The 14,912-nt window shown below is 41.5% G+C and overlaps 2 protein-coding genes across 9 annotated transcripts; both read right to left on the bottom strand.

Moving 5' to 3' along the window:
- Nucleotides 1-46: 46 nt before the first annotated feature.
- sema4e (semaphorin 4e) lies at nt 47-6,708 on the bottom strand. 8 transcript variants are annotated; one of them, XM_026148748.1, is made up of 16 exons: nt 6,287-6,708; nt 6,082-6,161; nt 4,816-5,130; nt 4,509-4,654; nt 3,726-3,788; nt 3,550-3,648; nt 3,342-3,441; nt 3,145-3,252; nt 2,915-3,066; nt 2,593-2,771; nt 2,324-2,480; nt 1,971-2,193; nt 1,728-1,843; nt 1,301-1,473; nt 1,160-1,212; nt 47-1,050 (listed from the first exon to the last, which is right to left on the bottom strand). In XM_026148748.1, the coding sequence occupies exons 3-16, from the start codon at nt 4,922-4,924 to the stop codon at nt 491-493; spliced, it is 2,238 nt and encodes a 745-aa protein (XP_026004533.1). In that variant the 5' UTR covers nt 4,925-5,130; nt 6,082-6,161; nt 6,287-6,708; the 3' UTR covers nt 47-490. The 8 variants fall into 8 exon arrangements, with proteins under 8 accessions (XP_026004533.1, XP_026004534.1, XP_026004531.1 ...); XM_026148749.1 differs by having other exon boundaries at nt 6,082-6,110; nt 6,233-6,708; XM_026148746.1 differs by lacking the exon at nt 6,082-6,161.
- Nucleotides 6,709-7,378: 670 nt separating this feature from the next.
- stap2a (signal transducing adaptor family member 2a) lies at nt 7,379-14,455 on the bottom strand. Its single transcript, XM_026150650.1, has 11 exons — nt 14,195-14,455; nt 13,252-13,323; nt 13,047-13,166; nt 12,899-12,955; nt 12,663-12,814; nt 12,432-12,563; nt 12,257-12,326; nt 9,168-9,270; nt 8,993-9,088; nt 8,784-8,915; nt 7,379-8,698 (listed from the first exon to the last, which is right to left on the bottom strand). The coding sequence occupies exons 1-11, from the start codon at nt 14,438-14,440 to the stop codon at nt 8,643-8,645; spliced, it is 1,236 nt and encodes a 411-aa protein (XP_026006435.1). The 5' UTR covers nt 14,441-14,455; the 3' UTR covers nt 7,379-8,642.
- Nucleotides 14,456-14,912: the final 457 nt, after the last annotated feature.

A 14,912-nucleotide genomic window follows, 5' to 3' on the forward strand; every position in this document is an offset into this window, starting at 1 on the left:
CACGTTAGAGATGAAACAGTAAGCATTTTAAACTCGCTGAAACAACTTAAAGAACATATAGAAATTGTTTAATTACAATAAAACAAAGTCTTGGTAGCTAGTGGTTACAGAATAAGTGGCTCGATTTCAATTACTGTACATTCCCTGTTTAACAAAAAAAAAAAAAAAAATCAAACCAGTCATTGCAACATATTCCAATCTGTGGTACTTAAAACAATTAGTAGGAATTTGAGCACAAACCTGCATATAAAACAAAAAGGCAGGAATTCAAGTACATCATATTTGTACCAAAAATAACTTAGTTTTATCAGTTTTGTTTATCAAAACAAGCATTTGAAATGTTTTTACATCCAAGTTTCTATGCAAATATTACCGCTGAACCCCTATTCTCATTAGTTCAGGGCAGAAATGAAACTGTTTCTGTCCCCCCGCATTGATTTGACTCTAAAGTCTATCTTTGTTAATGTCATGCGCTTCAGCTTTGTGACTCTCAGTGTTGGTTGTTGTTACTGTTGCTGCTGATGACCACAGACTTTTCCTCTCTGGGTGCAGCTTGGTAGCTCACACCAGAGTGTAAAGCCTCCTGGTTCTGGCTCTCCTGAGATTGCTCTTCACTTTTACTCTTAAAGCAACTCCAAGGCATACACAGATGGCCTTTGTAAAAGTTCCAGGCCAAAAGGGCAAAAAAAGCAAGCCCCAAAAGAGCACATGCAACCTGCAGTCCTGTAACTGATGCACAATCAGTCTGAGCTTGGGTATCCAGTGTCCTATCACCTGAGTCTGATAGGTCAATTGTGACCAGATGCTCAATTACAGTTATGCTGTGCTTTTTAGCTCTGGAGTGCTCCACAGACAAGCAGCGGTAATGACCGGCATCGCTTAATGAAACATTCTGGATCAGAAGTCCGTCTTGTAGCTGAAGTGCAGCTGAAGGCGTCAGATCAATATTGTTCTTCTGCCACATGATTTTTCCCAAGCTGGAAAGGGGTAGACAGCTGAGCTTCAGGTCCTCACCTTCCCGGACGGACAAATTCAGAGGCTTGATAGGGTCTGAAATTTCAACAGACACCCATAAATCCATTTTCAGTTTGACAACTGCAACAGATCACATGCAGAAACGTGCAAACTCCAGAAGATTCAGTTTCATGAATAAACTCACCAGCATCAGGGCAGAGGGAAGCATCTCCAACTTTCAAACTTTGAATTATTTCACTACAAAAAAAAGAGCAAGTAAATGGAAAATTAGTTTGCATATACAACATCAATATCACTTGGTCCTTGTCTTTAAAGTGATGCCTACCGGTGTGATTTAGAAATGAAAACGCATTTCCCCAGAGCACTGTTCCAGCCACAGTACGGGTCTCTGGCTAGAACACAGTCCATACAGGATGAGGACCTCTCACAGGTGGCCAGTGGTATCTGGGCTACTCCAGTGTCTGAGCCTGCATAGAGCTGACCATGTACATCTTGGATCTATGACAGAAACACAGAGCACCGATGATGCTGATGTACATTGACACCAAACATATTGAACCTGTTTATTCTTTCTGAGAAGACTCTTTATAAATAACTTAAATATGTGTTTTTTCACATTCTTGATGAATCCCGTCTTGCTGAAGGATAAAAAATAAATAAATAAAAATGTAATGGAATTCCTGAAACAATATCACTACTGAGGCATCAGCTGTGATATAAACTTTTTTAAATGAATGGTTATCTCAAATTACCGTGATATTTGAGAATTTAAGAATCTTGATTGGCTGACGGGGGTGGAAGATTTGTACTTCCTCTATGATGAACATCTCTCCGTCGTAGTTCACAGCTTTCAGCACTGTGCCTTTGTCTTTTGTATAAAAACAAGAAAACATATTTACATGCATAAAGTCCAGTATGCTTACCACTGTTAAGTCATCAAAAACAGCAAAATGGACAATAAACAGGAAGTGACAGAATGATGTACTGATGCAAACCTGTGCCTATAAACATCACGGGGTACTTGTTGCCATCTGCAGCTTTCATTTGGTTTACTATGATTTGTGTGAATGTAGCTCCTCTGCGCACCAATAGAGGTTTATCTCCTATTGGCTGGATAACCTGGTCCATGAGGGGCTTGTCCTTGACAAACTGAAGGGTTCGGTCTGGTAGATCCAAAGTTTTATGTATGCCCGCTTTACGAGCTGCATTATTTATACACTAGCAAAGGATCAACAAAAAGGAAAGAGAGAGCAGGGTGCAAAAAGGAATCAGCTTCCTGCTAGGGTTTTCTTTAAAAAAATAAAATAAAATAAAATAAAATGCACAAGGGAATTTTGGGAAGACTTACAGCTCCAGGCCGAGGGATGGGCACTTCTCCGCTATACATCACCCACTTAACAAAGGAGGTTTCTACGGGGACTGGGGTCTTGTACTTCCCCTCTGCAAACACTCGGCTTATGTCTGACACGCGGTACGCACACACTGCAGACAAGTCTGATGTGTCCCTTAAATAAACACACACACCAAACATGCAGGACATCTTAGCCAACTGGTGTCCTAAAGACATAAAAGAGGAAGTTAGCCTTTTCCTTCTTACACAAACATGTCCAAACTTACAACTGTGCTGTGAAGACGGTGTAAAAAATACAGCTCTTCCAATCCTTCTCGGGGTCACACCAGCGGTATGCGTCCCGGATAATGTACGGCAGCTGGGACTCCAGCACCGGACAGTCTATTCTAGCTTTCAAGAAGGTTGTCCACTTTTTCTGCAAAGTCCTTAGACCGCCAAGATCCCCCTGTGAACACAGAAATTCATAACAGGAGGAAAAATACACATAGCAACGAAACAACGGAAAGGGCTGCAGGAGCACAAATGGAGGAAGTGCCATTTATGTGCCATTGTCATTGGAAGTGCATGCAATGTAAAACCTTTTATCACCTTGCAGACGCGGGCCACGCGGGACACCACCAGTTTGTTGTAGCAGTCACACTCCACAGCGGTCTCACTAAAGAACAGGTAAACTTTGTCGTCATCTCCGCTTTCACTTTCCTTGCTCTCTTGCATCTGAGCCATGGAAACAAAGGTGGGCTCTGGCACAAGAAGAAAAGAAATCTTTAACTTTGACTCAACTAATAGGTTTAAAAAATTTTATTTTTTTTATATCTTACCATTAAGCCAGGAGCTTTTCAACTCAGTCCGTATGTTACCAGACGAGCGTATTAGGACGGGTTCAGAGCCGAGGAAGTTCATTGACGTGGCTGAGTAAAGATCATCACCTAACGAGACCAGAGAGCAAAAGAAAATCTGTTTGCTCTGCTAATCTTTTCAACAGGTTTCTTAGTGTAGTTGGCAAATTTCTACCTACCTGCCATGATTGAAGCGTATCTCTGGAAAGGATCAAATGGACACTTCCCTTTGCCATCCTCCATCTCCTTCTCAAAAGTCAATGCATCACCTGAAAAGGACTGCACCGGCAAACACCGTTTTATCTTTGGAATTATTCTGCACTTATTGTGAAGCTGATGAAAAGCCACAAAAACCATCTATTCAATCAGTTAGTGAATTTATCTCACCACGTATTTGCACTCGGGATCAAAAGCATTGGTTCCACACACATACATTCTGTCATCTCCCACCTCATGCAGGATCCTGATATAGTTCAAGCACTCCGTCTGTGAAAGGAATTCAAGAACCAGTGACTGCCTCTGCTTAATGTAAATTGACCTTTACAAAACTACAATTAACCAACCTCTGCATTTTTTCCTTTGTTTTTACATTCTGTCTTTTTTGCTGGAGTTGCTTCCCATGCAGCCTAAAAAATAAAAAACACAATTTTGGTCACACTTCAAAAAAATTAATAGAAGTTCTGTTGAATAGGGTAAAGTTTGGGCCTGTCATAATAACTGATTGATGACAAACGTTATGACAAGTCCACAACTCTGACATTGCTTTCATTACTGGTCACACTACTCTGTGTGGTAGGAGAACATGTTTCTCAGGGCTAACAGGTTTTCTGCTGTACAGAACAATACTTCCAACGTTTACATTTTTTTAAAGGAAGCACAGCTGCTGTTAAGATGGTTAAACTGTGAAGATGTGGCTAAAATTGTTGCTGAACAGGAAGTGTTGCGGCTCAAATGAGATGATCTGCTTTAGTATGTCTGCTAGCTTTGTTTACACTGTGTTAAGAATCAACGGTCAAATACGCCATGATACTTGCCATTTTTTGACTGTAGCTGATCATTAATAAGGTGCAATCTGAGGTGAAAACAGGATAAATTCATGTGAAGGAAGAGTAATTTAAGGACAAAGTTTTAAACAGGTTTTTTTCCCATCTTTGAAAAATGTGTCAAAACTCTGGTTATGAGACTTCCTGTTAAGCTGGTGGTATGGTATGGTATGGTATGGGAAATGGTCTTATCGGCTATGTTGGGCACTTGCCCTGGATTGGTGAAAGAGATTGCTTTAAAAGGAATAAAGTGGGTGCTGCCTGTTAAAAAAAACAAACAAACAAAAAAAACGGTGTTCTTACTGAAGCACGTTTCTGGGAGATGTTATAGAGGTCAAGTGCGTACACTTTTTCCCTAGCACCAAGCATGAGCACGCCTTTATCTTCTATCAACAGCATGGTGGAGTAGTTATAGACATCATTCTCACTAAAAAAACGAGCATTGTCCCCTAAGGGAAAAAAAAGAGACAGCAGACAAATGATTAACTCGGCAACCACCAGTGATTAAATCCCATTTCCTTTTGAGTCAGTCCAAATTATATGAGCTAACACAAGCTGACGCACTGTAAGTCAAGTTGCAAGTTACACAAGACAAAAGAGCAGCGCTTACTGTGATAAGGCACAGATCTGCGGGGGATGCAGTTCAGTGGTAAGTTTTCCTTGGCCATCAAGGCCAGAGGCAGCAGGCAGAAGACAGTGAGGGACAGCAGCAGATTCATGGCTCCTTTTGCTCAAGCTCAGAGGATTTTTGGCTTTATTGTTTCCTCAACAGTCAGTCATAGAGCGGTAAAGGCGGCAGGGTGGCATCTATGACGTGATGTGGTCTGTGGTGTTTGAAGGGTAGCAGCCCCTTTACTGGCCCCGCTCTGCAGGCTGTCCATGGGGAGATGGATGGCACGGACCAAAGACACAAAGGCGATGGGGGCTGAAAAATACAAGGGTGTACAAGATATTAAAAACGGTTCATGAGTAAAGAAGGAAAAGTATAGAACCTTAATGGATGTACAGCACAACACCAGGACAATAGCTGACAGGGGTAAACATTAAAGTGCATCAAAACAAAGTGTAAGAAACTTAGCCAAAAAAAAGGGGGGGGGGGGGGGGGGAAAGAAAGAAAAGAAAAAGTAAAGGAATCGCCAGAAAGGACAGAGTGAGCTAAAGTCAGCACTGCAGTAATTCTGTCAGTGCCATAGTGATGTTAATGCAGGGCCATGAAAAGCATTCAGCAGGGTGCAGGGATGTCAACCTCAGCTCTCCTGCAGCACCAAGCACCGAAACAATGAAAGATTCACACAGAGTGCCAAATTCTGGGCTCGATTAGAGACGAGCTCTTGCACAAAGTTGGCTGCAAGGAAGTTAGATGCAAGAGTGGTTTCACTGCACAGAGCAAGAAACTGAGGTGACCTTTAATTAGGTCGTTGTTACAAAAGGAGCATCTGTTTTCATTACTCTCACAGTAATCAAATTTGAAGTAATGATGTGTGTGTTACCTGATGAGCCACAACATGTCAGAGAATGCACCCCGATAAGATTATTTAGCCTTGAGGGCCAATCCCAGCTTCACTCTACACCCACACGCAGGCGCACACGCACACACTCACAGCACAATGCCTCTCATGTTTACGTTCAACTGAATCTGGACAGTAGAACAAACCCGATAAGTGTGTGAAAATCAATGTAGAAACAAAAATCCATAAAATAAATGAGAATTTAACAGTACGCTACTTAGCTAAACTAGTTATAATAATAGTAATAAAGTACGTTACCCCATGTAGTGAAGCTTTAACGTGAAATTCACCCTGAAGCTGTTAATAAAGTAGCTCTTGCAGGTTAGCTAAGAGTGAGCAAACACTCGAATCACAAGTTAATGTCTTACCTGCGCACGGACACACCCCAAGGTTTCCTCTAAGAAAAAAAAATAGTCCCAGCACCTGTTTACGACATATTTCACCACCGCTTCACGGATAGTTTGATAGTTTAAAAAACAAAAACAAATAAACAAGGCAAAATCAAAAACTCCCACATACCTTTAGCAAACACTCAATAAAAGTGTGAACAACTGAGACTAACGTCTAACGTACCCCAGAGGTGTCAGACGTTGGCCGTAGCCAGCAGCTTCACTGAGATTTATTATCTGCAAGCTTGCGTCTAAAAATCAGCGACCGCACAAAAAATTAAAAAGGAAAGGCGCTCAAGCAACGGCTCAGCAGCCCGTCAGCCTCCAGTGAGTGTTTCTAAAGACACAGCGGTGCTTCGTTTCTGTCCACAGCCTCTCTCAGCGGTCATATCCCTCGGTCGGTGAAAGGATCTGAATGGCCGGGGCTCCTACTCCGGACAGCCGCGCAGGGTTTTTTTTTTTTTTTTTTTTAAACTAGTCCCCCACACCCCTTCAGAGTGTGGCGGAAGGCGCTGACCTCCGGTCTGATTAAGTGTTCGTTATAGTACTACTACTGTCGGTAGAAGGCACAGCTGACTCCAGCTGGGCGGATCAGGTAAACCGTAAAAACACCTGGCAGCGTGTCCAAACAGGAGTGATGAAGCAATGCAACATAGCAGGGCGGCGTGTTGTTATCTGCCCTCCACGATGGAAACGATGTATTTACATTAATGCCACCATCATCTCCCTGCATGTGCAATATTCTGGCACTATAATAATCCTGCACATGCACAGAAATATGAAAAGCGCAGAGAACTGATGCATATTTGTTATGATCTTATAGTTACATTTGATTGAGACGCCACAAATCAAGAGAAAGGTTGTAGAGAAAGGGGAGATAGAGGGTTGGGTTAGCCACTTTGTTATTAAACAAAGAAGCATGTTTGACAAGGTAAATAGATTGATTTTTCTTCTAACTTAGCAAAACCTCAGACTTTAAAAATATTCTCCTTGCTTCCAATTGAAACCAAATGTCTAGCCGTATTTCTGGCAAGACATTTCTAACCGTTTAAATGTGTAGAAACTGTCGATTACATATTAACATTTATTTCTGATAGTTGTCGAGATCGTGGAAGGACTAAAATCGCAATAATCCCCATGTTAATACCTTAACTTTTAACCTAAAAGATTTTTTTAAAGGAAAAACAGGGCACCAATAGTCTTTCTAATCATCAACTGATAACAGTGGAATTTATCAATACTATCTCGATAACAAGAGGCCTTAACTCACAACGGATCCATGCAAAAACACATTTAATTCTTCAGATATCCAACTACCTTTGATAATAATAAAGTAGACGAGACAATCATGTACCAACATACAAGAAACTGTTCACTGCAAGACATTTAAGAGTCATTTGACACTGATCTGTAAACGTTTTTTACACGTAGAGTTACTTGTCGTTGTTTGAGCACCTTCAGACCTATAATCAGTTAACTGTAGTGCAGCTGGAAAAAAAAAAACTATAACAAAAGTTTCAGGTTTACTCTGCAAAGTAAAGGGGTTGACCTATTGAAAGTGATTGTGCTCATTAGGGTTATGGGACAGACGTACCACAAGAGGGCGCCCTCACTTATGACTACACTAGACTGATTTTTTTTCTTTTTCCCTTTTTCTTACAGAGGAACAGAAATCATCTAGAGTTACATACAGTCTGTGGTTTCCAGGCAGGTCTGGTCAATCATAGCACCATACAATAGCACGTACACAAGAGAAGAGAATAAGGAAACACGCACAACACAGTTAAAGTTGAGCTGTAAATGAGCTACATTGTGTCAACAGCAGTGTTAATGGTTGCTTATCAGTCAGATGTAGGACTCGGAGCAGGCAGGCAGAGAGTGTGCAGCTAAGTTGTATTGTTATTATTCCAGTCATGCTACATGTAGTGATGTGAATGAGGTGACTCAAGGAGCTGAGCATGCCTGGATTTGTCTCATGTCAGAGTTTGTTGCATTGGAGTTGATCATGGCGGTCTACATGTTGTTTTTTAAGTGGTTTCCAGTGTTGTAGCAGCAGTTTAGCACCCAGTATTTTTTCATTTATTTGTTTGTTTTTTTGGCTCAAACAGGAAAACATGAGGCTCAACTGGAGGTCCGATATGTGCCAGTCCTTCTGTGAGTGATTCATAGTTCTTGTGGACTGTATTTTTGCTCGGAGGCAGGTTGTAAACAATATTATGCAACTGGACAACGCGCAAGTGGGTCATCAGCCAACCAGGGCGGGCAGCATTTTGAGAGATTGCATGAAAGTAATCTGTGATAACCAGTCGGTCTTGCTCTTAGGGAGCTAGCCAGAGTCAGTTAACTCATGTCAAATCTAACAACATAAATACTGAAACAAACATACACAGTTTTAAGGTTCCCCAAGAGAAAGTAGTGGTTCTGTAGTCCCTTGTCTTCCACATTGAAGGCACAGGATGAGCACGTAGCTGCAGTGAGAGTAGGTTTGGCACCGAAGATTGTGTATGCTGTGACAGGAAGTCCCTCCCAATCAGTAAAAGTCACTCCTGACTCGCTCGTCTCTTCTCCAGCTTCATTTTCAGCTCCTCATTGAGCGCTGTGGACAACCAGGGATAAACAATTTGGGATTAAAGGACTGCAGATAAACTGCCGCCAATGAAATCAGCACATCTTGTACTCACTCTGTGTGAGAGGTGAAGGGGAGAGGATGAGTCGTCTCATCGGGTTGCTGGGCGAGGCCGGGACTGGTGAGGTCAGAATGCGACGGTCTGGGGCGGGGGACCTGGACAGGGGACTGCTGGAGGACCAACGATCTGCACCAGAATGGGAGCAGTGATCACGATATACTCTCTGCCTCTCATTGCACATGGTTTATATGACCGGCACAAACCTTGTTTTGGAGGAAGGACAGGGGCCCTAGGCAGGGGGCTTGAGGGGGCAGTGTGGAGGATCCTCTCTCCATTCTCATCATTGGCAGAAACATATGCTGATGACATAAACTTAACAAAATTAGTATTAAGAATTTGTTTAAAAAGGTGGGTGAGAAATGTTTAGTAATGCCTCACTTATATTCTCCTCATAAGGCTCCTCGAGTAGGAAAGGCTGAAGAGTTCCTGCTGTTTTCTCTACTAGTGCATCAATGACCTCATGAAGAGTGGCACAGGGGATCTGCAAGAAGATACCTCTGTGTTATAATAATAATAACAATAAAAACAATAACATTAACTTAAAACACACAGCTACAGTGTGTTTCATAGTTTGGATAAGCTTTACATTAAAAATAAGTATACATAATCTAGCATACAGACAAATAGTCAATCATATGTTATTGACATACTCACCTCCATATACTCATTAGATCTAAACTACGGCTAAAAAAATAATGGGAGAAAGATGAAGGGAAAGATAATCTATAAAAAATTAGTTTTCAGCAGTTGTTAAAAACAAAACACAGATTCACCCGACCTGATAGGCTGAGGGAAGCTGTTCTAAAGTTTGGGCACTCCAACTTCAAAAGCATCTCAATATCACCTCAGGCTTAAAAGTAAAAACGTGGAACAGTTCAAAGAACCTGTTCAGATAAACTGACAGGCTGAGCAGCAAGAATAGAGGTGCCTCATCAGGGCCAGTGACTTTTTAATAGCAATCTTAAAGTTGTAAATTATGAAATGACAGCGACCGATTTTTGCAGCGTTTTTTTAAATGAAAGAATCAAGTCTGGATTCCCTTGGAGGTGTATTTCAAATTTCAGTTGCAGGTCAAAAATAATACCAAGGTTTTTAGAAGATCTGATATTGGTGGAGATGGGGAACAATGTAATTGGCTGGCCTCCCTGGAGAAATTGTCAGGGCTGAACACAAGTGCCTCAGTTTTACCAGTGTTGAGATGGAGAAAATGTAAATGCATGCAAATATTAATGGCAGTGAAGCATTTGCTGAGGTAGGAGAGGGCCCTGAGGTTGTTGGGCCTAACAGAAAAGTATAGCCGTGTATCATCAGCATAGCAAAGTAGCTGTTAAGCAGAAGACCGAGGGGTACTGCATATAAACAAACAAAAACCGGTCCAAAGATTGAGCCTTGGGGACTCCACATACAAGAAGCACAAATGAGGACATATAAGTGTTAATATGAAGTATAGCCCTGATTCTCCTGCTTTCTTCAATCTCTCTACTCAAATTTAGAATTTATGTCTTACAGTTCTATTTTCAAATAATGTTTTTAAGGCCTGTGTGCCAAAATATCCACAAAAATCCTCAAAACCTGAAAACTCAAAAAGCTTTAAAGGATTAATGTGAGGACAGAGCTATATTTGATTTGGACCAGCTGTCAGTACAGAGAAAATAACAGCTCTGAAGAGATCTGAAACATCAAGTTTGTATCTGACATCCTGCATAAAAGCTCTTTATTTAAAAAAAAAAATTATCCAACATAGAGCATCATGGTTAAGTAGCTGTGATTCACAATAAAAGAGGTGAACTGAGACCCGTGTTTTTAATAATCTCATGCATCAGTCTGATCAGTTGGATTTAAGCGGTTTGATGTTTGCAAAAATAAACAAACAACAACACACATTTCTTCAATAAAAACACAGCCATGATGTAATGTTAAAATTCTGAATCTATAACAGTAAGGTCTATAAGTTTTTGATCAGGCCACAATTTTGTGAATTTTGGCTCTGTGCACCACCACGATTGATTTGAAATGATGCAAATAAACTCTTTGACTCTTAACTTTGATTCAAGACAAAAATAAATAGCATTGCCCATACAGAAACTACATCATTTTTTTATATAAAAACTTAAACATTGTTTTCAGAGGGATTATTTTCAGTGCTTGAATGCAATCCTTTGCATACAAGGATTCTCTGTTGTCTGGAACTCATGGATATCACCAAACAATGTGGTTCCTTCTCTGTGATGCTCTGCCAGGCCCTTATGTGCAGCTGCTTTTGGTTGCTGCTTGTTAGTGGATTTCTGGGTTTTTTTTCCCTTGCACAGGTGAAAAGCATGCTCATTTGAACGGAGATCCTGAGACTCACTCAACCACTTTCATTTCACTTCTCTGGCTTATCAAGCTCCTGGGTTACTTTTGCTATAACCTTTTCAAACTGTACCTTTTTTACTCAAAATGTATACATCCATTTCAAAGTTCACCCACTTACTTCTATGAGCAGTCATATCATCAGTAAACACTGGTGGACTTTGTTCCACTGGCAGCCATGCATGCACATGCTATAACGCTAATTCTGGTGTATTTTACAGCCGGTGTGATCTAGTTTGGATCGTGTGCTGTTATTTTCCTTCTGCCCACTCTTCCCATTCTTGAGATAAAAGTTCATCTTGGTTTAATTTTAGCAAAGAATCTTATTGCACAATAATATATTGCTTTCTGTTTCCAAGCAAAGTCTAATCTGATCTTATTGTTCTTAAACGTAAACAGTGGTTTTTGTGTCTTGCCGTAAACCGTCTGCACATTCGTGAAGGCGTCTCTTGATTGCAGGCTTTGACAATGATACACTTACAGTGCCTCCTCGAGTGCTCTTAACTGGCTAGATGTTGTGAAGGGGTTTTTAATCAGTTAATTCCACAATCATCCACTTTACTTGTCTGTTATAGTCTTTAACATCTTTTAGTGTTGCTGAGCTGAAGAATGAAAGTATTTTTAGAAGCAGGTTTCGCCATTTGAAAGCCATAGTGATGACACTTGTGGCAGTTATTTATATGTGTCATCTGACCTAACTTTGATGGTCACTGAGATATAAAAGAATCCGCAGTCAAATCTGATAAACATTTTAAAAATGTGCTGACTTAACACCAAAATAAGATTTAAAATCACTGCTTTGTTACAAGTCTTGTATCTTGTGTCTCCTAAATGAAAAAAGGCACCCATGTCCACAATGTGTAATTACTTTTGAGCCTGTGAAAATGCTGTAGTTTCTAAATGGCTGATGCAATAATTGTTAAAATCCTTCCTTTTCTTTGTGTTTATGTCAATCACACCATTCCTGATCCACTGTGGTGTACACTAGAAAAATTAAACCTCTTCTCCTTTTCCTAATACTCATGAATCTGAAAGTAGGTCAGTTATACTAACATGTTTTACATTCCTCTTATGAAATGTTGTAAAACTGTAACTGATGACACTTGTGCACTTACAGGATTTTCAACATCAATGACATAACCACCTTGGTCCCTCTGTGTGACTCTGTAATGTCTGAAAACTGACCTGGAGCCACAAAAAAGAAAAAGACAGCATGTAATGATATTCTAGTTAACCTTTGATATTTGTGATTTTGTAACTGCGGTTTTCAGATATTCAGAATGTGTTTACCCGTTGAGATCCTGTCGAGTAGTAACAGCCAACGAGCATCCGTCTCTGCCTGGACGAAGCAACATGTTGCCACAGTCTGGGTGTCTCTCTAAAAGGACTTCAGCCTCCGTCCGGGACACAGGCCGAAAACATCTGCAGATGAAACACACAGTATTACAGTTAATGTGGTGATATACCAAAGCCACTTTAGCTGCAGTGCATCTTCTCTATGTAGCACAGAGGAGCGCTCACGGTGGGATCTCTCCTACTAAAGGAACGGAGAGAGGCGAAGGAGGAGCTCGTGCAGGATTGCGACTTCTCCGCCTGGCTCTTTCTTTGTCCACCACCTCCTGTAGCATTTGTAGCTGCCCCGGCAGCAGTGTGAGATAGGATGGTACATTCAGCTGTAATTGGACAGGAAAAACATGTGAGAGGCAGGCTGGTACAGGGACGCAGGGACAGCAGCTGTGTAAAAGATTAACACCTACATCTATAACAGAGTAGAGGAATCCTTTCCACAGCTCCCGTGATTCCAAGTTTGGTGCCTGGAAAAGACAGCAGCAGCATTTTCTGTCTCAGCAAAGATTTGTTAATTTTAGCATCTTTGCGTCTGAGTGTGTGAGCCAAGTGGCTTACTGTGAGTTTGGTCTCTCCATCCTTCATTTGGAGGATGAGCCTAGCTGCCTCTAGGTTTCTGTCCCGGCTGCAGTCGTCCTTCAGGGACACAAAGCCGCTGAGGTCCAGCTTCTCCACATACTGTTGCACACATAATTATATTTTAGTGCCAGCACACTATTATATGAAAAAAGACACACAAGATGCTATATAATCTGGAACTTACATGAGTGTCCTTGGCGTTGTTGAAGAAATACAAAGAATTCCCACACAGGCACGTCCACAGCCGCCTGGATGCCTGTCACATACAGATGGACACACAGACCTGAACTAAAAATGTTAAACCAAAAAGGGCCAGTGCTGTCTTCCCTGTCAGTGTAATGGATATTTTCCTTTTATCACCCCCACATTTCCTGTCCCTGGAGATGGCTGTAGTGAGTGAGCCTCAGCTGCTGTCAGTCTGTGGCCATGGATCACTGCGACACCCTGCACCTGAGCCATGCTCACATTACATGTCCACATTGCATTAAAAAGGAGCCTAATCAGAGAGGGGTAGGACACCTGGGGAGTGTCTTCTTTATCGTCTTCCCTATAAATAAAGCTAATACGTGAAAGTATCCTTGGGCAAAACTGCCAATTTCTCTGTGTAACTTTATTTGAAATCTAGGATATGTATTTCAGAGATCAGACTGGCGGATCAATAATTCAAAAGATTGAGTGTCTGTGAGTCAGCTAATGGACTCTGAGTGGAAACACTTGGCTGGGGTACCGTTTGTGACAATCAGATGCCCCGTTATCAACAAAATACAGTCCTGTTCGGTTCATGTGGCAATAACATGTAATGTTCGACAGCAGTCGTGATTTCTGTCATTCAGACGCTGTGATTAGATGCTACATCGTTGCATGCTTTGCCTCCAATATGCTTCACCGCTGTGTGAATTAAATAAATCCCCGCCAGCAGCAGCAGTGCAGTTTCGCCTCACCCATTCTCGCACAATAAGGAAGTTGACAGCTCTCTGGGAATGGTGGCTCAGCCGGTGTGCGGTCCATACACACATATACACACATATACACACATATACACACATATACACACACACCGACTTCCAGCATCTACAGGACGCGCCGAAACCAAAATACGGCAATTGATGTGCACCGGGTGAGCCTACCTTTTCTTTCGGTCCTCGCTTCTCCAGGTACCCTTCGTAGTAACAGGGCGGGAGCTGTGCCCGCTGCCCCCCTGGTCCGGAGCGCTGCCTGACGGGTGCAGCCGCCATGAGTGTCGCTGGCTGGCCACCGAACGAGGACAAAGGGGCGCTGAGTAATTCGGGGACTGACACGCCTTCCCCGATGAGATAGTGCCGTGGCAATAATCCAACAGCTGGCTGATGCAGCCTGCTGTGTCTGGGGGTCATGCAGACGGGTGGTTATAGAGATTAAAAATAGGATGACTGGGGGATGAAGTCCCAAGTATTGAGATGTTTAGTGAGCAAGAAAAAAAAGAGCATTTGTCGAAACGTCAAAATATGTATTGTGTGATAATCAACGAAAAAAAAAAAAAATCAAAACAAAAACTGTAGCAGTTTAGTTTTACACAGACACACGGGACAAATTACTTAACATTTATTTAAAGAAGCAAATGGACAGCATTCATTCATACACCACATTAATTATACAATACACAAGATTACATTTAGCATAGAGGTAATTCATACATCCTAAAGATAATCCAGGATAATCCCACTTTTAGTCTCAACATTTCTCCCTATTGTGTCACAGTTACAAAAAATGAGGCATTGCATATGGCAAAAGCTAGAATAAAAAAAACATACAAAAAGTTAGGCTACTTTCACAGAAAATTCAAAAGCGTGCATGATGGGGGGGAAA

Source organism: Astatotilapia calliptera, chromosome 18, assembly GCF_900246225.1.
Source record: "Astatotilapia calliptera chromosome 18, fAstCal1.2, whole genome shotgun sequence".
NCBI lineage: Eukaryota > Metazoa > Chordata > Actinopteri > Cichliformes > Cichlidae > Astatotilapia > Astatotilapia calliptera.

Coding starts and splice junctions, on each gene's coding strand:
- sema4e (XM_026148746.1), bottom strand. CDS start 4,924: ATGAATCTGCTGCTGTCCCTCACTGTCTTCTGCCTGCTGCCTCTGGCC. Junction 3,442..3,549: donor ATCCCGAGTGCAAATACGTG/GTGAGATAAATT, acceptor TTGCCGGTGCAG/TCCTTTTCAGGTGATGCATT. Junction 2,481..2,592: donor ACCGTCTTCACAGCACAGTT/GTAAGTTTGGAC, acceptor TGTTTATTTAAG/GGACACATCAGACTTGTCTG.
- stap2a (XM_026150650.1), bottom strand. CDS start 14,440: ATGACCCCCAGACACAGCAGGCTGCATCAGCCAGCTGTTGGATTATTG. Junction 12,956..13,046: donor ATGGAGAGACCAAACTCACA/GTAAGCCACTTG, acceptor TGTCTTTTCCAG/GCACCAAACTTGGAATCACG. Junction 9,271..12,256: donor TCATTGATGTTGAAAATCCT/GTAAGTGCACAA, acceptor ATCTTCTTGCAG/ATCCCCTGTGCCACTCTTCA.